Source organism: Pelophylax lessonae (genome assembly GCF_965119305.1).
Source record: "Pelophylax lessonae genome assembly, chromosome: 6".
NCBI classification, from domain to species: Eukaryota; Metazoa; Chordata; class Amphibia; order Anura; family Ranidae; genus Pelophylax; species Pelophylax lessonae.
Genome location: NC_138773.1, coordinates 255641260 through 255664036, shown reverse-complemented (window position 1 = coordinate 255664036; position 22777 = coordinate 255641260). Strand labels below are relative to the sequence as shown.

At 43.3% G+C, this 22777-nt stretch overlaps 1 protein-coding gene across 1 annotated transcript in view; it reads right to left on the bottom strand.

Annotated features, from left to right (window-relative positions):
- FASTKD1 (FAST kinase domains 1) overlaps nt 1-22777 on the bottom strand; it is a 179985-nt gene that overhangs the window by 55153 nt on the left and 102055 nt on the right. Inside the window, exons 19-21 of the mRNA XM_082261782.1 lie at nt 15022-15389; nt 14871-14939; nt 7638-7763 (exon numbers count right to left, since the gene is read on the bottom strand). Coding sequence (XP_082117908.1) covers nt 7638-7763; nt 14871-14939; nt 15022-15389 — 563 coding nt within the window. The remainder of the gene's footprint in view (nt 1-7637; nt 7764-14870; nt 14940-15021; nt 15390-22777) is intronic.

Below are 22777 nucleotides of genomic sequence, written 5' to 3'. Positions count from 1 at the left end.
CTTTACAGATAAGTCAGAATTTCTGTTTCCTATTCGTAATCCTGTACGATTAAGTACAATACAGGGAATAGGCTGAATAATATTAGATGTTGGGATGCCCCAAGCAGTGAATCAGAAGTGTAAGCAGCAACAATGCAACAGACCAGAACTGTGCCAACAGGTCCCAAAAAAAAGGCCTGGACATCCACCTGATAAAACTTGGAGAATGTTTGAACTTAAGACCAGGTGACAGCCTTAAATAAGCCGATAAACAAAAGCTTGATTTTGGAAAGCCCAAGAAACCCCAACGATCTGGTGAAGTGAGAATGTAAGATAGTGGAGGTACCGTCTCCTTTAGAGTGTAAACTCTTACAAGGAGTTGTCTCTAAGCTCTTTCAAGGTGTCCATTTAGCAATCATGAACTTGAAAGCAGGGTGTCCTTTTCGAGACCGTTTCGAGTCCATTTGTCCGCTACAGACAGTGGCTTTCAGACAGACTTATAGCTCTGACTATGTCCAGACAATTGAGGGCACTTTCTTTGGGATGGTTAGGAGCAGGGCATAGGAAGGAAGGACAATGTCTACAATAAGGTGGAAGGCTGATAACACTAACTCTGAAACATATCTGAAAGACATGAAAGCCACCCAGAAGGTCACCTTGCAGGAGATATCACCCAAGGGGGGGGGGGGGGGGTCCCTTATGAGGTCAAAGGGTGGTTTAGATAAAACCAGATTGAGATCCCAAGGAAGGGTGCAGTAATGAGGTCTGATCTGTGTGACACCCTAAATTAATTATATTATATTATTTTTTTAATAATAAACACACACATCATACATATCTGTGTGCTCTGTGCAATAGTTTTGCACAGAGCAGCCGTTATCCACCACTTCATGGGTGCCCCGCCAGTGCTTCTGACTCCTCCACCCTTCCGATTGCTCCCATAAAAGCAGCTTGTGTGAGCTCGATCCCAAGCCTTGCTCTGTGTCTCTATTGATACCCACAATGCAGCTCAGCTCCACCCCCTATCCCCCCCCCCTGCATGGCTTACACTGCTGCCTCCGTGGCCAGTAAAGGGGGAGAGGGAGAGATGTGCTCAGGCACAGCTCGAAATCGAGCTCAGGTAAGTAAAAAGGGGGCAGGGGGAAGAACTGCATACAAAAGATTTTTTACCTTAATGCAGTGTGTATACGCCTGCATGTGTGACTGTATAGTCACATGGGCTGCTCAAATGTGATAGGGAGGAAATTCTCAGCATAGAAACTCACTGAACACTGAGCATGTGCAGAGCTGCCAACACTGCTCTGGAAAATCTCCAACTGCATTAAGGACATGATCAAAAGGGGGAGACTAAGAACAGCAGGATCAACCAGGTTTTTTGCAAAATATAGAAAACAAATCGCATGGCAAATGAGTATGAACAGCATGTAATACAGCATTTATTGATAGTTTTTTATCATGTGGGTTTAATGACACTATTAGGAGCATTCTACACTAGGGGTGGGGCTCCGTTCTGACACTGTGAATCTACGAAAAAGGTGGACCCGAGGAGCAGAGCAGCGCGCCTCGAGCCCGCCCATTTGTGTGGCAATAGCGAATGAAAATTCGCTACTGTCTCACGGATCCTCCTCCTCTTTGGCCAATGCCATTGGCCGAGGAGGAGGCGGGACGTGGGAGGACTCGAAGAGATGCGGGGACTGAAGAGAGGAAGCTGCCGCTACAACAGGTAAGTCAAGTGCACTGGGGCTTAGCACGCTGTTCACTCTGCATTGTGGTCAATCAGTCTGCATTAAAATTGGGCATGCTGTGGTCAGTCTGAATTAAAAGGGGGCACGCTGTGGTCAGTCCGCATTGAAAGGGGGCACGCTGTGGTCTCTCCGCATTGAAAGGGGGCACGCTGTGGTCACTCCGCATTGAAAGGGGGCACGCTGTGGTCACTCCGCATTGAAAGGGGGCACACTGTGGTCACTCCGCATTGAAAGGGGGCACGCTGTGGTCACTCCGCATTGAAAGGGGGCACGCTGTGGTCACTCCGCATTGAAGGGGGGCACGCTGTGGTCACTCCGCATTGATGGGGGGCACGCTGTGGTCACTCCGCATTGATGGGGGGCACGCTGTGGTCACTCCGCATTGATGGGGGGCACGCTGTGGTCACTCCGCATTGATGGGGGGCACGCTGTGGTCACTCCGCATTGATGGGGGGGCACGCTGTGGTCACTCCGCATTGATGGGGGGCACGCTGTGGTCAGTCTGCATTGAAAGGGGGCACGCTGTGGTCAGTCTGCATTGAAAGGGGGCACGCTGTGGTCAGTCTGCATTGAAAGGGGGCACGCTGTGGTCAGTCTGCATTGAAAGGGGGCACGCTGTGGTCAATCTGCATTGAAAGGGGGCACACTATACCTTGATTACTGAAGGCGCCTTTCACACTTTTGTGACCTCAAAGTCACGCAATTTTTTACAGCGTTTTTTGCCGCAAAGCAATGCCTATTACATTTATGCATACATTTTGTACGGCCCCCGAATGATGTTACAAAAATCCAAATGGCCCTTGGCAGAAAAAAGGTTCCCCACCCCAGATCTAGACCAAGGTTTTGGCCAAGCCGTTACTGCAGGAAATACAAAATGCATGGAACCAAGTATTCTTTGGGATTGAAATGCCTATGTTTAAACCAGAAAAAATAAAATAAAAAAAAGAAGGATCTCCAGGTACAGCAATAGATTTTTTTTTCGAAATGGCATTTCTGGCTTTGAGTAATGTGGCAATGGTGTGTGCTATACCCTGCCCTTCAAGTCCTGGGCCTCAACAGCTACAGCATTATAACCAGTAAATGAGAAGGATGGTACAGGGGGCATTGAGATAGGAGGTCGGGGTTGCTTGGGAGAAGCCAGGGGAAATCTCCTAGAAGTTTGAGTATGTCTGTGCATCAGGTTCTTCTGGGCTAGTTCAATGCAATGAAAATCACAAATTTCTTCTCCTTCTCTTCCTTTGTTTTGAAGAGCAGTTGAGGAACATTCTGCACCGGAGAGAAGGCATATATTAACCAAAATGGAGTCCATTGAAATGCCAAAACATCCAATGCCAGTGCAGGAGAACCCTTGCGCCTGCCACAAACAGGGGTAACTTGTAGTTAAGCCTGGAAGTCAGGATTATCCCCACCCGGTTTCTGACATATGAGATGATGGGGTGAAGGGACGATTTTCCTGGGTCCAGTTGATGAGGATTGAGGAAATGTGCCTTCTGACGATCAACTCCCAGGATGTGAACAGCAGAAATTGCTGGTAAGTGCTTCTGACTAGGAGATGATCAGTATTACTTCCTTCAAGGTTGCCCAACTCCTGATTCACTACACCTAGATTGCAGGCTAAGCTCCAGCACTTTCTTGTAGTTTTGAAGGTTGCCCCACCTTGCCTCATTCACATTCCTATTGGTCAGTGAGGAAGGCAATAAAAAGAATGGGAAAAAAGCAATGTGTGGTGAGGTAGAAAGAAGCAGGAAACCTTCAACCTACTAGGAAGTAGCAAAGCTTTTCCAGATCAACGTGATCCTGGAATCAGCTGTAGTAATGGGAAGTACAGGTTGTGAAGAGTTTGCACTTTATAATGGATAGCAGCTTACACACAAGTGACAGGTATAGTCCCGAAGAGAAGGGGGTGCCATCTCCAGACATCTGTGAAATTAGAGGCCTCAGTCTAAGAGGATAACCTATTGGCCACACCAGGTGTCAGAGAGAGCCTGTTTTCCCAGGATCCAGGACCATATTAAAATCACCAAAAATTAAAATATTATAGAATACATTAAAAGTTTAGCAGTAATTGGTAAAGCAATTTAAGGCCAAGGGAGGTAGATACAATCCCACCAGGACAACCTCTCAACCATCAAGGACAGCATGTAAGATATTTAAAACAGCCTTCCAAATCCAACTCCAGGGCCAACAAGCAAAAGGGTAAAGATTTGTGGATGAATATACTGACCCCTCGAGAGTAAATCAAAAAAGGTAGAATGACAGTGGTGACCCACCCAGGGCTTCTTCAAAGAAAGGAGCTTACCCCCAATTAGATGGTCTCCTGAAAAATGCAAATATGGGGACAAAATATTTTCAAAAACTGGAAGACCAGCGGATATCTTAATCCTTGAGTTGAGAGCCCTGGTATTCCAAGACACTATCATACAATTAGTCATGGCCAACTGGACAAAAACATAACGGCAGAAATGATGTAGGGGGAAGGTCTGCATCTTGACTCAGACCACCATACGCATCTAATACGGACAGAAGGCACCAAAACAGGAAGATTAAATACCACACCACTTTGTACTATTTGGCCTCACAGTTGCAACATCTGGTGGGGGCGGTATCCGGGTCGCATACGGGCGCGGCACTGATGGTTATGCAGTGGTTTGCTGGCGCGCGCGGGGTGCCGGAGGGACTTGAGGCGCAACTTTTTTCCAAACCTAATAAGCGCTTCCCGACATATAGATTACTACAAAAAATATGGGACAAAACTAAACAACTTCAGCTAGCATTGGGTTATACTAACTTTAGCCCGATATGGGACAATAGGACTTATCCGGAACTATGCAAGTTGGACCAGGGTGACAGGTGGCGAGTATATGGGGTGACACACCTTACACATGCTGTGCGGGAGGGGTCCCTGTTGACATTTGAACAGCTTCAGGAGCACTTCTCGCTCCCGGACAGTATGAGATTTTATTATTTCCAATTGCAACTCGCATGGAGAGCACAGGCAGTTCTGGGACAGCTTTTTCTGTCCCCGACCCCTGTTTTTTTCCTTATGCAAAAATTTCAGGACACCAAGGGATTCATATCAGGCTGCTATGCCTCTCTTCTGGGATCTTTCCTGGAAAAGTACCCGAGCCAGGCTTGTGACCGTTGGAGCATGGATGTGGGGGAGATCCCGGGGGAACAGTGGGAGGAGGCCTTGGAGGTAGTCCGTAGCTGCTCTCTCAATGCTTCACACCAGGTGTCGCAGCTTTACATCCTGCTAAAAGTGCATCACACTCCCCTGAAACTCTATGCCATGGGTCTTCGTGACGATGACCTCTGTGGACGATGCCGGAGAGAGGTGGGGGACTTGGTTCACTTGCTGTGGCGATGTCCAAAGCTGCACAGATACTGGTCCACGGTGCTGTCTGCCTTTAATGGAACTCTGGGGGTGGCTATCCCTGGGGATCCCAGACATTGCATTTTGGGGATACTGGAAGCGGTAGTGGAAGATAAGTTTCTGCGAGAGGCCGCCAGTCGGGCACTTTTTCAGGCCCGTCTACTGATCTTGAAACACTGGATAGCGCAGGAGCCACCCACGTATGGGATGTGGCTGGAACAGATGGCTTCTACTTTACGTATGGAGAAGGTTATATATCAACATAGGGGGGTGCCTCAGGAATTCTCTAAGGTATGGGATGTGTGGCTGAACAGCCCAGGCATGGCCCCTGATGATCTTATCCTGGACCGTTTGTTACGGTAATTTTTTGAGAGATGTATATGCTCAATCTTGGCTCGGGTGGGTGGGGTAGAGGTGTTTCCTGTACTTTCTTATATTTTACAATGCTGTGTGTTTGTCGCAATGTGCTTGACTATGATAACCTTGGGGGGAATGTGGTGTGGCGTGGATTGTGTAATGTTTATGGTTTGATGTTACTATCCGAAAGTTTTTTTTCTTTCTGACTGTAATGGTGTGAATTTTTCTCAATAAAGCTTTTCTTGATTTAAAAAAAAAAAAATACCACACCACTGAATACTGACTGGTAAACCAGTCTTTAATACAAAAAAATGAACCCAGCTTACACACAATAAGAACCTTAGCAAAACCAATTTTATTATTTGTTGAGGATTAAGTGGGGAAGGGCTAAAACCTCTGTCAGATTTGAATGCTATGTCACTATCAGAGATATCTTTCTTTATTTCCTGTTCCAGAAACATAACAGGAATGGAGTAAAAATACCCCCACAATGGAAATTCCTCCCCTGTTATCATCAAAACAGAATTGTCCGGAGGGATTTTTCCCAACTATTTACCCTCCATACCAACTGTAATCCAATCCAACTTTGTCCTGTTGACCATAGCAACAGGCAAGGCTAGGCCAACCTAGAGGCAGACAGAATGACCACCATGGGTGCTGCAAGCTGCTATTCTTACCACCCCAATTTTAGCAGTTCTGCTACCACGACTACACAAACAGTGAATCCAGCCTGCGATGGGGGTAGGAGTTACAGAGGGGCCAAAGTCAAAGTCTGCAGCTGCTCTTCTTTTTGCTAAGGAAAAAAAAAACAGCTGAAGTCTGTGAACAAGCAGCAGCCCTACTATTCAGTATTCGGTCATTGTAAAGTGTATCCAGACACTATAGGAACAGTTGAGAAATTCTGATGCTTTCCCGCTCTATCCAGAACTAGAAAATATGTTTTGGCTGGAGTTCTATATTAACCCCTTTATGCTGACCTAACAAAAACATGCGGCCTCACTGGACTGGGCTTTTTTCCGTGGGGCCGCATATTTGCCTATCTCCCTTTGTGCTGGGAGCGCGCCGCACAGCGTGCTCCAAGCACAGAGACCGGGGTCTCACAGAGAGCCCCGGGCCCCCTGATAACGATTGGGACCTGGAACTCCCGATTCCAGGTCACCTGATTGCTGTTATAGCCTCTGATTGGCTATTGATCGCAGTTATCACTCACTGTGAAGCCCATCCCTGTTTTTTTCTCTGTGAATGGAGGAGAGATGCATTATCTCTCTCTCTCCTTGCAAAAAAAAAAAATTGTGTGTAAAAAATAAATAATAGGAAGAATAATAAAAATAATAATAATAAAATACAAAAATACCTAGATCAAGGTTTGATCTAGGCCAGTGGCAGGTTCAGTGTTTGTGTCAAGGTCAAAGATCAAGGTCAGGGTCAGTATTTTTTTTTTTTTTTTTTTTTTATTAGTAGCATTGTCAGTGTTGGTATGTTTTAGGTAGGATCAAAAAAAAAGCAAAAATGCACATACCTGTACATGTACCTGTAATACAGCCCAAAAAACTACTAATATACACATATATGGTATGGCTGGGATCATCAGGAGCAGGAAAATTAAATTTGTGTTATTCTTTGGTGGTAGGTTATTGTAGGAGCAAGAAATATACAGCTAAATTTAAAAAATAAAAAAATAAAAAGTTTTTTTTTTTTTTTTTTATTTATTATTTTGGGCCAGTTTTTCCTTTGAGGGAAAAAAAGCAACACACACACACACATTACCATTTACCACCAAATGAAAGACCACTTTGTTCTGCAAAAAACACGGTATAATTCACCTAGTTGCACAAAGTAGTTGTGATGATATGTACAGTTTTATTAACATGTCGAAGTTGCAAATATGTGCTTAGGCATTTAAATTTGTTTTACCCTTTGGCGCAAAGGAGGAGGAAGGGGCTGCCTCCAGGTGAGCCAGCTTTCTGTTTGAGCATTGTTATATATACTGTATAGTTGGCAAAATCGTAAAGCTTTGCATTAGGGACCACTTTTATCAGAGGTGCCTTGATGCAGCAGTGTGGTTTCCACATATATTTGTATAAGCGCACACACATTCCGTTTATTATATTTCAACTCTGTATTTAGTTTTCCAGCTTGAAGTCAAACATATATCTGCATTTTCACCATGGCTTAATACTCACACGGGATCTTCTACATCATCCAGACACAGGTCTACAATGCTGGCTATCTGACCCATGAGTGGGCTTCTGGTCATATTTTGCCTTCTTAAGCAAGCAGCAAATGTTGACAATGAGAGAGGGTCAAGCCTGAGTTATAAGAATAAAAAATTGATTAGAAAACTCTTGTAGATACTTGTCTGCTTTTGTTCCTTTACAAAACATCCTATTGAATGCTGAAAAATGTCCATCTACACGGGGGTCCAATGGAATTTCCTATATGGGTGATAAGATCAGCAGTGCAGTAGGTCAGTATTAAAAAACTAAAACTACATATCCAATGATAATTCAGTGCTCCCATTATACTGCAGCACAAGGAACAAATTACTATGTCAAATTTGACTTTGTGTACTATAAATGAGAAAGGTCTTCACACCACCTGGTGCCACTCTTATCCAACCCTGCTCTCACATCTGGCATTGCAGCGCTCATCAATCAGGGTAGCAAACCATCTTGTTCTGTATCCTACACTAATGACTCATTTGTCTATCACAATCTAGGGCAGTGATGGCGAACCTTGGCACCCCAGATGTATTGGAACTACACTTCCCATGATGCTCAACTACACTGCAGAGTGCATGAGCATCATGGGAAATGTAGTTCCAGAACATCTGGGGTGCCAAGGTTCGCCTTCACTGATCTAGGGTAATGAAATGTCTCTTAGACATGTACTTTGGATGGGGCGTCCTCCTCTAATTGATTGAGAAGATGTATATTTCTTAGCATGAAGTATGTACTCTGAATGTTGTTACTATAACGTAGAAGAATGTACTTAGTAGGTTTTACAGTTTATTTGGAAACTAGAAAATGAGACAAGTTAAAGCGGAGTTCCGGGCACAGAAGTCATTTTTTAACAAACATACCCCCGGGACAGTCAGGGCTAGTACATTCCACAATGGCTAGCCTCTGATCTGTCCCGGTTCGCACTTACCTTTTAGAAGAAATACTTACTTATAAAATTTCTTCCACAGCGTTTCCATCTCTCTTGTGGGCAGCTGAAGCCGGCGCGGTCCTCTTCTGTGTCTTCTTTCGCGTCTTCTTGTCCCAGAATGCGCCTGCACCGGCCCCTCTCGTCACTTCCGGTGCGGCGCCGCATTCCTAAACAGCTTCTGGGCATGCCCAGAAGCTGTTTAGCAGGGGATTGCGGCGTCGCCCGGAAGTGACGAGCGGGGCCGGTGCCGTCGCATTGATTCCTGGGCGCGATGACGTTGAGCTCCCAGGAATCATTGCGAGACAGGAAGTGACAGCGGAGCCGCGGCGCTGAGGGAGGAAGTACCCTAAGGTGAGTATTTACGATCTTCAAATACAAGGTGAGTTTAAAAAAAAAAAAAAACCTAACTATCCAATTCCTTTTCAGGTGATGCAGAACTAGCGGACGGGCACAAAAAAAAAAATATTGATTTTGTGCCCGGAACTCCGCTTTAATAGATCCTCATTATTACAGATGGAGATTATACACCCCTGAAATATACCAGGTTAGTTGTCTCAGGGGGCATGGCCTTTGGCATGCTGATTGCTGTAATATGTTCTTTATACCCATGCAGTTATGAAATAGGACTTTCTATTCTTATAAATTGTTCAAAATCAATGCTGGAATCTCTTTAATTTTGTTCTGTTAAAATCTTTAATAAAAATATTGAAACAAGATATGTCCTGAGGGCCTTTTACTAAAGTCTCCAGTGCAGTAAAGAAAAAAGTCAAGGGGCATATTACAGACTCCTCACATCCAAATAAATAGTGCATCATATTTCTGGGCCTAAAGGTGGATAACCCCTTTACATATTATTTTAAACCTGAGCTGGTTTCATCAACCCTCACACAAAATAAAATAAATAAGGTTGGAATGAGGTCTCACAATCCCTAATGTTGGCTGGTAATGAGGCCATTGCTGCACCCAAATTCCAGTTCTCCTCTGCTGAACTACAGAACACATGTGCCTCTCCTCATCTACACGACATAAGAAAGGGGTCCAAAAAGGGGAGAACTCAAACAGGACTGACAGCATTGCTCAGCACTGCAGTGGATTACTGGCAGGATAAAACAGATATTTTTCTGCACGTGCATGATGTTTACAAAGACAAAACATGGGGGAATGTGTATGTACAGCAGAAATACTGAAGATTTTATATACCGTATTTATTCGAGTATAACGCGCAAAATTTTCTACAAAAAAAAGAAATCAAAGTTTGGGTGCGCGTTATAAATGAGGGCTGGGGTGGGGTGGGGTGGCAGTGGCTGCCGGTCCATTGAATTGTGAGTTCGCACTGCGCCTTTTCCGGGCTGCAGCCGCTGAGAATTCTTATTATCCGCTGTATGGTCGCCGCTTCATTTCCTCGCCTCGCCCACACGTTACGGTAAGCATTGCTTTTGTACAATTCAGTGTTTTGCGTACCGTAATTCAGTGTTCTACATATTTTAATTGATATACTGGTACCCGTTAGATGGCAACTCAGGGTATCAAGAGAAAACGTTCTGCATAGGACGCTTCATTCAAGCTCAAAGTTGTTGATCATGCTGAAATTCACGGAAATCGAGCATTTTAAATAAATATTGTTACCGGTAATTTTATTTCGGTATTGTGTTTATACCAGTTTACGTTGTCAATAAATGATTTTTATTATGGCCGCACGTGTTCAACAACGTTTTTTTGTCAATGCTTTGTGTGAAACAAAATTTTATACCGATTTTTTAATTGAAAATTAGGGGTGCGCGTTATACTCGAATAAATACAGTATATATCTCTCACAGCTGTGCACATTATGTAGTTGATATGCCTGGATTCCAGTCTTCTGTTAGTCTGAATATTTTTCAAAAGTACTGGGACGCCTGCCTTTGCACGAACATGAACTTTAATGGCATCTCAGTCTGTCTTAGTCCATAGGGTTCAATATTGATTTGGCCCACTCTTTGCAGCTATAACAGCTTCAACTCTTCTGGGAAGGCTGTCCACAAGGTTTAGGAGTGTGTCTATGGGAATGTTTGACCATTCTTTCTGAAGCACATTTGTGAGGGCAGGCACTGATGTTGGACAAGAAGGCCTTGCTCACAGTCTTCACTCCAGTTCATCCCAAAGATGTTCTAATCAGGTTGAGGTCAGGACTCTGTGCAGGCCAGGCAAGTTCCTCCACCCCAAACTTGCTGATCCATGACTTTATGGACCTTGCTTTGTGCACTGGTCCAAATCATTTCCTTGAGGAGGGAATTCTTTGGTGTTGGTGTGGGGTTGTTTTTCAGGGGTTGGGCCCCTATTTCCAGTAAGAGGAACTCTTAAGGCGTCAGCATATTAAGACATTTTGGACAATTTCATGATCCCAACTTTGTGGGAACAATTTGGGGATGGCCCCTTTCTATTCCAATATGACTGGGCACCAGTGCACAAAGCAAGGTGCATACAGACATGGATGAGAGAGTTTGGGGTAGAGGAACTTGACTGGCCTGCACAGAGTCCTGACCTAAACGCGATTGAACACCTTTAGGATGAATTAGAGTGGAAACTGAGACAGGCTATTTCGTCCAACTTCAGTTCCTGACCTCACAAAATGCACTTCTGGAAGAATGGCCAAACATTCCCATAGACACACTCCCAAACTTCGAGGGATGTAGGCCCTTTGATTGAAGATCAGTGGGGAAGAGGCCTTACAGGCAGTACCTTAATGCTCACTTAATGTGTCTCAGAGACATGCAATTATACATACACCTAAGAGCTCATTTCACCCCTTTTAGGCTGCATAAAATGAGTATATTGGATTCCTCTACATGTAGTAAAAGCCTTGGGGACAATGGTGATTTAATTCACTTAATCTGGAGATGTCCAAAATTGCATCGTTACTGGGCGGAGGTGGTGGGCACCATAAATAGCATGTTCCAGATTTCCCTAACATTAGACCCTAGGCCTTGCCTTTTGGGCATATTGGATAACCTCCAGCTGCAGGCCCATATGAGAGAAGCAGTTGCTAGGGCTCTTTTCCAGGCTCGTAGAGTTCTGCTCAGACACTGGTAGTCCACTAATCCCCCTTCCCATAAAGTACGGTTACAATTTATGGGAGAAACGCTGAGACTGGAGAACTAAATCTACCAGCACAGGGGCAGACCCCACAGGTTTAATAGCTTGTGGGGCCCATGGCTGGACACACCAGGTCTGAGCTAACTAGAGTTGGTGTTGGATAGATTACTAATCGGTTGAGGATATTTCATCTACCTAAATGCTTTCTGGAAATGGGTTTATTATTGTTTAAACTGCACAAAGTGCTTCAATTGTTTTTAGGTGACAACAGAGATAGTTTTTTCTTTGCTTTTTTGCACAAGTGTTGTGGGTTTTTCTACATGACATATGTGATGCTATTCACTGATGTCTTTGGTTATTGTGTATGCCGTCTTGGAAACTATGTGTTTATACTACTGATATGTTTTCTGTTCTTTTTCTTATTTTTGAATAAAATCTTTTTTGGATTTAGAAAAAAAAAAAAAAAGTTTTCTGCACAACATTTAGATAAGCCTGTGAAATACTGGGAGACTATAGTTGGGTAAAAGGAGACCAAAACTTAACTCTTTGGATGCCATGATACACACCATGTTTGGAAATCAAATGGCACGTCACATCACCCCAAAAACACCCCCATACCGACATTGAAGTTTGGAGGTGGTAACATCATGGTGTGAGGCTGTTTTTCAGCATACAATACTGACAAACATATCTTTGAAGGGAGGATGTATGAAAAAATGTACCAGGACATTCTTAATAAAAATCTGCTGCCATCTACCAGGATGTGTGGAAGAATGGGCCAAAATCATACAGGATACAGGATGCATATTGAAGCTGTCATTACCAACAAAGGATTTTGTATGAAGTATCAAATTTCAGTTAGCGTGTTCAATACTTTTTCCCTGTGTCTTTCCATTTTATTGCACATAACTTAATTTCTGAACTTATTTGTTTTGTTTCTTTGAATGTATGGATTGTTACCGACATTTGGTGAAAATGTCATGTCAATAGCACCTTTAGAAATATCTTTACCAAGAAAAGTGGTGACATGTTTAATACTTATTTTACCCGCTGTATAGCTGCAAAGGGTGGGCCAACGCAATATTGAACCCTACGGACTAAGGCTGCGATGCCATTAAAGTTCATGTGCGAGTAAAGGCAGGCGTCCCAATACTTTTGACAATATAGTGTATATTTGTGCAGAAGCTGTGAGTACTCTCATTTTACCCCTTTCAGCTTGATCATGGGGCTATACTTAATATTTAGGAGATTTTAGAGATACAATACTACATTTTCCTTATTGCCACTCTATTTTGTTTTCGTTTTGTTTTCCCTGCCCAAAGCTGAATTTTGTGAATTCCGCTACTTTGTAAAAAAAATGCAGGCACACTGTGTTAAGTGCAACAAGGTGTGTGCCACCTACTGGACTTATCTATAACCCAAAAACAAGAAAAAAAAAAAAGAAAAAGAAAAAGGGGGGGTGGGTAGAAGAGCTCCTGTTTCTTTATCGCGGATTTAGCAGCACACAGTGCTTGTGCTGTCTATTCTGCCCCTCTCTAAACAGTAAAAAATCTGGATGATCCTGCCTGGTCCTGTGTCCCCCTCTGTGTACTGACCACGGTAATCACAGCTGTTGAGCCCTGATCACTGTGGTCAGCCTGGGTGCCTCCATGATCTGCAGCTCTCCCTCCCTCCCTGTCAGCTCTTGTGTGTCTCTCTCCCCCCTCAGCCCCCCTTTTAGTAGCTGGCAGTAAAAATAGAGAACACTTACATCCAGCTCCTCTGTTATACTAATCTTTTCTACACTGTGTAATTGTTTTTGTAAAGCCTGCAAATACCTTATTTTAGATCTCTTCTGACTGGTCACGCCACCAGACGGACATTGGAGGGGGAACCCGGGCCCTCCCTCTGAAGCCGTAGATCGGAAGAATACAGAAGCCGGAGGTCATGTGACGGACCATAAAAGAGCAAAGTTAAGGTATTTACAGGCATCGTTTTAAAAAAGCAATTACAGTATAGGATAAATTAAGAGAACAGAGAGCTGGCTGTAACTTGTTCTTTACCTTTACAACCACTTTAAGCCTGCTCCTCCCCTCTGCTGCCTATTCACAGAAGCCTTTGTATATTGTGAAAGAGTTCACATAATGCAAAAGCTTCTGTGATTGGGCAGGAGGAGGGGGGGGGGGTGGGCATAGCAGCTGCAGCAACTCTACTGTTAAAGATGCAGAGACCAGAAGGTCCAGCCTGGGACGCGTGGAACAACAGCAATAGTGGTCTTCCAGGAGTTTCATAACTAAGTCATGTACCTAGTTTCACCTAACTCATAGTATGACTTTTTAGTTTCAGATTGAAGTGGGAATGGTTATAGCCCTTGTCAAGTTTTTTTTCTTGTTTTGCTGTCTAATGGGCCATACACACTATAGGATTTTCTGAAGACTTTTTCCTTTAGACTTACCAAAACCATATAATATGAGGTCAAACCTAAACACTTTCAATTTGTATGTAATCAGGCAGGCCCTTGCACTACATAGAAAAGGTAAATCTGAAGGAAATCTAACCACAAAAGTTGGATAGTGTGTATCCAGCTTAAGTTTTGAATGGGAAGACTTCCTTTCCAGAGACAGCAGGTAGTGAGTAAAAAGCTCTCAAACTCAATGGAAATAACCTCTTAATCATGTGACCCCAATGGACAATTTGAACTTAATTCCTGTTTTAGTTACACATGCAAAATTTTGCATTCTTCATGCCCTACTGCCCCCATGACCCCCTTGACTTTCTACCCCCTTTTCAGCCTCCCTCTATCAAAAGCAAAAACTGTTTTAAACTTAGATACACTTTGACATGTGTTACATAAATTGTTAGGCAGTCATGTCATATTTATGGTCTCCTGTGATTTGAATACCAATGTCCAAGACTGCTGAAGTGTATTTGTATTTTTGTACTTTTTTCAAAAAAATTCAAAATTTCAAAAAAATAAAATGAATACTAATGTCCATGACGGATTCAACTTATCAGCATCCTCCTAAAACTCAAAATTGGTTGACCTATATAGCTCAGCTCCAGCCAAAACTTTTAATTTTAAATAGACTTGGAAAAAGTAAACTTTTTATGCTGTCCAAAACTAAAAACAAAAAGTTTTTGTTGGAGTTGGGCTTTCAAGGTAGCCTGCATGTATCCGAGATAAAGACAAAAAGTAAAGGGAAATAGACACTCACCTTTCTAATCTTCTCCAGCTTTCAGTTACCAGCCGCTGCACTAAAGAACTGTGAGTATCCACTTGAAAACTACAAAAACATAATGAAAAGAGATATTAAAATCAGAGAATTAGTAACAAAAAATGTGCGAAGGTATACTAGTTTTACTTACCAGTCAACAAAATTTAAAATAGTCACAAGATCACTATCCTCCATGAGATCAATATTATTTTCTACTACAGTACACAATGATCTAAATTCTGGGTGTTTCCGGATGTAGTCAACACTGCTCAACTCATCGGACTTCACTTTTTGAAACTGCCAGAGTAAATTCATTGCACAGGTCACATGCTCCAAGGTAAGCATGGGTCGGTGTATCCCAACCAGCTGAAAGATGTGGTACTTGTTGGTAGATCTTTTTAACTGATCCAGCAAGGTGTCAGTCATTGCACTGCGGGTGTAAAGCAACCGCAGTGAGTGATGGAGAGCGGAACTCCAGCGCAACATATCTGGGCTTAAATGAAGACCCTCAAAAAACAGCTCTCATTTTACTGCAGGTTCCAATTCCAATAATCGTTATCATGCCAATTTATTCCAAACTGTAAAAAGAAAGAAAGCCTTATTTAGAAAATAGTTTCAAGTTGAACTCAAGGTATGATCTTTACTGCATATATTACATTGGCCCAGCTTGGATCAATGAAATTATACATATTTCATACTTGTGGGGCTTCTGGGGTAGCTGATAATCACTGCAGTGGTCAGCGTTACTTCAGTGATAGCCAAAATCTTCTGGGTCCTTTGAATAAAAAATACAAGGCATTCTCGGATTGGATAAAGCAGAGATCATGAAATCACCACCCCTGTTCTCCACCTCTTCCAATCAGAGAACTTATTGTATTCAATTAAAAAATTCAAGGCTTTCTATGAAGGGTGGCAGTGGCAAGCAAATGACCCCTTGTGATCAGTGTGCATAGGAGAAGCTGCTCGGCACTGACCCGGGACATTGTAGCAATCACTGTAGTAATGCCTACTACTTCAGTGATTGTCAGCTTCCACAGCGACCATTAAGGGCCATACACACTATAAGATTTTCTGAAGACTTTTTCCTTCAGATTTACCTTTTCTATGTAGTACAAGGGCCTGCCAGATTGCATACAAATTGAAAGTGTTTAGGTTTGGCCTCATATTATATGGTTTTGGTAAGTCTGAAGGAAAAAGTCTTCAGAAAATGTGTATGGCCCATTAGGTATTAACAATGCATATTACCCATTGATCCAAGATCATGCTTGGAGTTCAGCTTTTCACCAAAAAAAAAGGAAAAAAAGGTGAACGAACACCCTACACCAGTGTCCGCCAACCTTTCAGACCCCACAAACCACTAAACTCACAATTTAGAATCCCAACCATGTGCTGGAGCTCTGTGCTCCCACAGTCTGAGCAGTACTGCCATTGGAAGTCCCCTCCCTCTTTCTGCATTACTCCCGGTGCTTCCCTCTGAGTTCACAGGAGCCGAAACTTCAGAGGAGGCATCAGGAATCAATGCGCACTGACAGAATTGACTGCCAGTGCACTTTGAGAACACTAGAAACATCCGCCACAATGTTGATTTGCAGCAGTACCCCTGGATACCATCATTTTCAAACGCACCACTGGTTGGCAACCACTGCTCTACATTTCCCCTACCCCACTCAGTCCCTGCTTCACTCACCACTGTAGGTGATTAGTGATTACCGCCTATGCAGCTGGTGCAGCAGTCAAGGGAATTAAAAGTCCCGCTCCTCTTCCTCTGCTTGCCTTAAAACTTCTGGGACAGATCAGAGCAATTCTAATTGGTAAATGTGGTCACGTGCCAACATGTAACCAATAAGACAGGGCTCAACAAACCCCGGGCGCCAGGTTGCATTGGCGACTAGAATTAGTGACCTGGCGCCTGGGGTGCACTGCAAGAGGTGTCCTGTTCCTTTTGCGCCCCCCCAACCACTCACCGAGTGCACGGACTTCCGCGCCGTCCGAAAATTGAGGCTGCGGCTTTTTGGCCTTCTTCAGTGAGAGAACAGGGAACTGGCACCCTCTTGTGGTGGCCGGGAGTTTGACAAGCAGTAACTAATGGCTTTTTCCCCTGCCTGTCCATCTCCTTCCCCAAGAGGAGATGAGAGGGAAGTTTTTGCAGGCTTCATCTCCCTGTCCACTTACCTTTGCTTAAAAGGTAAGTGGACAGGGAGTGTGGTTATTATTAATTTATTTTTTTTAAATATTAAAAAAATAATAAATATTTTTCTTTTTTTTATTATTATTATTAAAAAAAAAAATCTTTTTTCAATTATAAAAAAAATTAAAAATAATGTATTCTTCTATTTTTTTTTCAATTATTATAAAAATATATATATATATATATATATATATATATATATATATATATATATATATATATATATATAAATAATACAATTTTTTTTTTCCTCATCGCCATGCCCACAGACAAAGGCCCCTTTCACACGGGCTGTCTGATCAGGTCCGCCTGTCAGTTTTTCAGGCAGACCTGATCGGACCCTTCAGTCTCCTCTATGAAGCGGTAATCTGCCGCCATCTGATCCTGTCTGCCAAAAACAGACGGATGGTGGTTCTATTTTCTATCCATCCCGTGGATCGGATCAGATGGCATCGGATGGAAACAGACAGTCTGTTTCCATCTGATTGCGCTATAGAGGAGAGTGGGGTTCTAGTGGTCTTTATGTGTAAATTTAGTATGTTATTTTTTTGGAAATAAAGCTTGGTTGTATGTTTAAAAAAAAAAAAAAAAACTGGCTCCTAACTTTTTTAGCTGGCTCCTAGATTTCAGGAAAATTTGTCAAGCCCTGCAATAAGAATTGTTCAGAACTGTCCCAGAAGCCCTAAAGGGGAGAAGGCAAAGAAGAGCAGACCTTTCAAATGCCTGGACCGCTGAAGTGGCTTCATGGGCAGGGACAGCGGATTACCCATGGAAGTAAGAAGAGTGGGTACCAGGGGTGATAGTGTGGGAAGTGTTGCAGGGTGTTAGTTTACTTTTTCATTTTTTGTGAAAAGGTGAAGTTACATTTTAAATCCTTGACTTCTGTGGTTACTTTTATTTCTTCTAGATATTCTAAAGACAGCAAATTACTTCTCTAGGAGTATGTATGTATATAAAATATATATAATATCTCACTGCCCTCTTCGTTGTCCCCTTGTAGACAGGAAAAGGTCTACCTGAAGTAATAAGAGAGTCACAAGATGCTTCCCTGTGCCTCATTGCCCCTGTGTATCTTTATTTTTCCTGTAAGTGGAAGAAACGATAGCGATAAAAGAAAAATTATATGTCTGTCCAGCTCTCTCTCGCTTTCCTGCCTTGAGTATAGAGATATATGACAGTGTCCAGAAAAGGGAGAAAATAGTGGTGGGCAAAATCATCAGAGAGCCCTGTGTGTATCTACAACCAAAACTTTTTTTTTTCTTTTTTTAAGTTTTTTGATTGAATAAGGAAGATTCTTGTTAGCATTTGTAAATGCTGCTGGCAGACACTGTGTGTGAATAGTAGGGATAAGCTTGGGCATTGTTTATATCCCAGTCTAAACGCACCTGAATGATCCTGCAAGAAGCTGTCCCTGTATCTGGCCAATTATCCCATCCCTTACATATGTGCGGCTGCGAGGTGGGATATGACTCGGTGGCTCCTGATTGGCACAGTACAGATGACAGTTTCCTTGCAGGACAGTCCAGTGCAGGAAAAATGCAGCATGTTCTACTTTTCTTTCTGGAACACCCTGGAAGTGATCGCACTGGTGTGAACTATGCCATTGGAAACCATATGACTTACTTTCCATGCACTTTTAACTGCTTGCCGACCGCCGCACGACTATTTACGTCGGCAGTCAGCCCCTCACAGGCAAAGCGACGTCACTCGCGATCGTCCGTTAGAGCAGGAGAAAGGCAGGCGGCTAATGTAAACAAGCCGCCTGTCATTCTCCCCTGTGTAGGAATAGTGATCATACGGTTCTACTATGTAGGACCGTTGATCATTGTTCCTACACCTCAAGCCACAGCCAATCACAGTTAGAAACACGCCCCTAGGGACACACATAACCCCTCCCTCTCAAAAAAGTTAACCCCTTCACTGCCAGTGTCATTTCACAGTAACAGTGCATATGTATAGCACTGATTACTGTAGTAATGTCACTGGTAACCCCAAAAGTGTCAAAAATGTCAGTCAAGGGTCCAATATGTCCTCCGCAATGTCGCAATACCGCAAAAAAAAAAAAAAAAAGTCGCAGATCGCCGCCATTATGCGTTAAAAAAAAAACAACAAAAATGACAAAAATCTTTCCCTTAGTTAGTAAACACGATAACTTTTGAGCAAACCAATCAAAATACGCTTTTTGCGATTTTTTTTACCAAACATAGGTAGCAGAAAACAAATTGGCCAAAAAATGTTTAAAAATTTAGATTTTTACATTTTTTGGGGGGGGAATTTCATATAAAAAAAATGTGAAAAATATTGTTATTTTTGCAAAATTACGCTCTTTTTTTGTTTATAGCGCAAAAAGTAAAAATCGCACAGGTGATCAAATACCACCAAAAGAAAGCTCTGTTTGTGGGAAAAAAAAGGACGTCAAATTCGTTTAGGTACAGCGTCGCACGACCGCGCAATTGTCCGTTAAAGTTACGCAGCAAAAAAAAAAAAAAAAATCGCAAAAAACCCCCTAGTCAGGAAGGGGGTAAAATCTTCCGGGGCTTAAGTGGTTAAAATCGCTCTGGTGTGAATGGGGGGCCCTGTGAAGGATTTTCAAAGCAACAGTAATATTAAGGTTTATAAAATCTCACTAAACTTATACCAATAAATATATCTGTACATATCTAGATATAGATAGCAATCCCTGTGTACATGCCAGAACAGCCTGAGACACACATGGCTGCTTGTCGCACGTGTGACGTCATTATGAAAGCCCTGCATTGAGCACATACAAAGTTACGGTGTAGTCTAAGTACTGAGCAGCCAGCCTGCAGATCCCCGTTACCGGTAGGGCGGGTGTTCGCCTTCCTCCGCTCACACTCACACTCGGCTGAGAGTTCACAGCAGCCATTGGAAAGGAGAAGCCATGCTCGTCACGTGACTGGTCTGTGCGGTGACATTGTACCACGTGACCTCCAGCTGTTCTACACGTAACGGGCTCTATGGTGTCGGCGGTGCAGTGCAGGGTGTAAAGCAATGGGAGTCAGTGTTATTCCCGTATATCGGGGATAATGCAGGTTATCAGAGGCGGAATGTGTACAGGAAGCTTTATTTATAGGGAAGCATAGGATAAACATATGGAAGCTGCCATGGCAGACTTGTCACCCTGTAGCTGGCTGCTTTCTTTAGTGAGGTGCAGCCAGGAAAGTGGTAGTAAGCTCTGCTTTTCCACTTCTACCTACAGGCATAGGTGTGTGCAGTAGTGATCGACCGATATCGGTTTTTTGTTGCCAATACCGATATTTTGGTCAATGCATATCGGTATCGGCCGATATGCGCCGATATTTTCATACATTTAAAAAATGTATTTATTTTTTTTTATTTATTTTTCTTGACAGGTATTGTTGTGGAGGGATCTGGGGATCTAAAAGACCCCAAACCCCTCCTCTGCACTTAAAAGCATTCGAAACGCCAAGTTTGGCTGTTTTGAATGCTGTCATTTTTTTTAATCTGGCGCCAGTACCCGGAAGTGATGTCATGACATCACTTCCTGGTTTTTGCATGGAGACTCGATCAGCGAATGCAACTTTCATTGGGTCTTCGGCAGCCATGCAGGCTGTTGCCCAGGTCTCCCGGTAGGACGGGAGACCCGGGCGAGCCGTCGAAGGTGGCGGGAGATGGGGGGGTGTCCCCTCCCGCTCCTTGTAATGACAGCCGAGCGGCTTCTCAGCCACATCGGTTTATTACAAGACAGCCGACCCTCGGCTATGGACGCCGTTACCGGGGTGATTCCTCTAGCTGCAGGCATCACTCCAGTACAAGCACTTACCCGAAAATATCGGTAACCTCCGGGGCCAATTTCGCTATATCGGAGAAAGTGCATATCGGCCCTCGATATATCAGCTTTGCCGATTATCGGTCGATCCCTAGTGTGCAGCCCAAAGCTCAAACACACGTCTTTCTCTGCAGCCTCAGCTGCACTGGACAGTGAATGAATGGGAAGTGCTCTGTGCTGAGCAGCTTCCTGGTCATTCACAAGCTGAAGCATAGTAAACACAGCTTGCTATGCTTCAGTTATGAATGAACGCAGTTAGTGTGTTCATTTAGAAAAGAAAGGGGCCGGTAAATGACATTTACCAGCCTCTTCCCACACTCTCTATTCCAAAACATCCCCCACAGGAGCTGAGAGGAGCGAAACAAAGCCAACAGCACTGCGTGTGGGGGGGGGTCAACAAGGAGTGAAGCCCAGGCAATAAAGGGAAATGACACTGCAGGCAAGGATTAGGTTGTGTCCTGGCACACCCGTAGACATGTGATGTTTGTTTCGTTACGAATGGATGTTCAGTCAAATTTTTAGGTATTCGGATACAAACGAAATTACAATTCAAACAAAGTTTACTGAATGCTCCGAATAATGAAACAAAATGTATCCAAATTTCGGAAATTCAAATTGAAATTCGAATCGAGCTTTACATCAAATTCCAGTTGAATTCGAACTGTAAACATATTTCTGAAATCAAAGACTTTGTGCGTTAATAGAGCACCATTTTGAAATAATAATGTTTTTGTTAAGCCAAAGGTGATTTAGACCCCGTTCACACTGGGGCGACCTGTCAGGCGACCTGGTCGCCTGAGAAGTCGCGGTGGGTCGCCTGCCATAGAGCAGCACAGGACCCGTTCTAATAGGAGCGACACAAGTCGCTCCGACTTAGAAAAAGGGTCCGGAGCTTCTTTGGGGCGACCTGCATTGACTTCAATGATATGAAGTCTGTGCCGGCCGCTCCGAGGTCGCGGTGCGAGCTGCGCACCGCGACTTCACAGGTCGCCCCGGCAAGTCGGGTCACCCCAGTGTGAACGGGGTCTTAAAGAGTCTTTGTAATCATTTCATGAAGATTTTTCTTTTGATTGTTCACTTTGCCCCATTCGATTAGAGAAAAAAAATCTAAAGTTTTCGATTCAACCGATTCAAAATGTATTGATTCAAACGTTTTGAATCAAAGAAATCGGTAAGGCTCCGTTCACATCTAGGCGTTTTGGGGCGTTTTTGGGGCGTTTTTCTGCTCTAGGATCAGCTCTCAAAACGCCCAACAAGACAAATCCTATTCATTTCAATGGCCCCTGTTCACATCTGAGCGTTTTGAAGCTGTATACAAAACGCCCAACGCTCAAAAAAGTACATGAGCTTCTTTTTGGGCAGATTACAGGCGTTTTCCATTGATCTCTATTCAATCTAAAAACGCCTGCACAAAAATCGCGGTAAAAAAACGCGCGAAAAACGCTACGCTCAGGTGTGAATGTAGCCTAAATTCAATTTGAAAAAGACATAAAACAAATTCCAAATATAAAATTAAACTAATTTAACAAAATTAAATAACTAGATTAACAAGTGTAAACAAAACAAACACATTTTTTTTATCTACACACCCCCTGCCCATGCCTATTATGCCTACAGGTAATCTTTTATCAAGTCTTATCTGTAGGTAGAGGGAATGTGTTCTAAATATGCACCATTTAAGAGATATTCACATCCACTCTAGCTAATTGCGTCACTGCGCATGCACGGTGTGCTTTGCATTGAGGGCGCACCGAGTATGTCGTGAATGCAGAGATCGCCATGCTCTTGCCCTTGCACATTTCTTGGACTGCATTCAAAATACACAGTTTGTAAAATTTCCTGCGGGTGCCAGTAGCTTGTTAAGGGCACCCCAAGTGTTTCTGTGAGTACTGGGGTACCATGCGATTT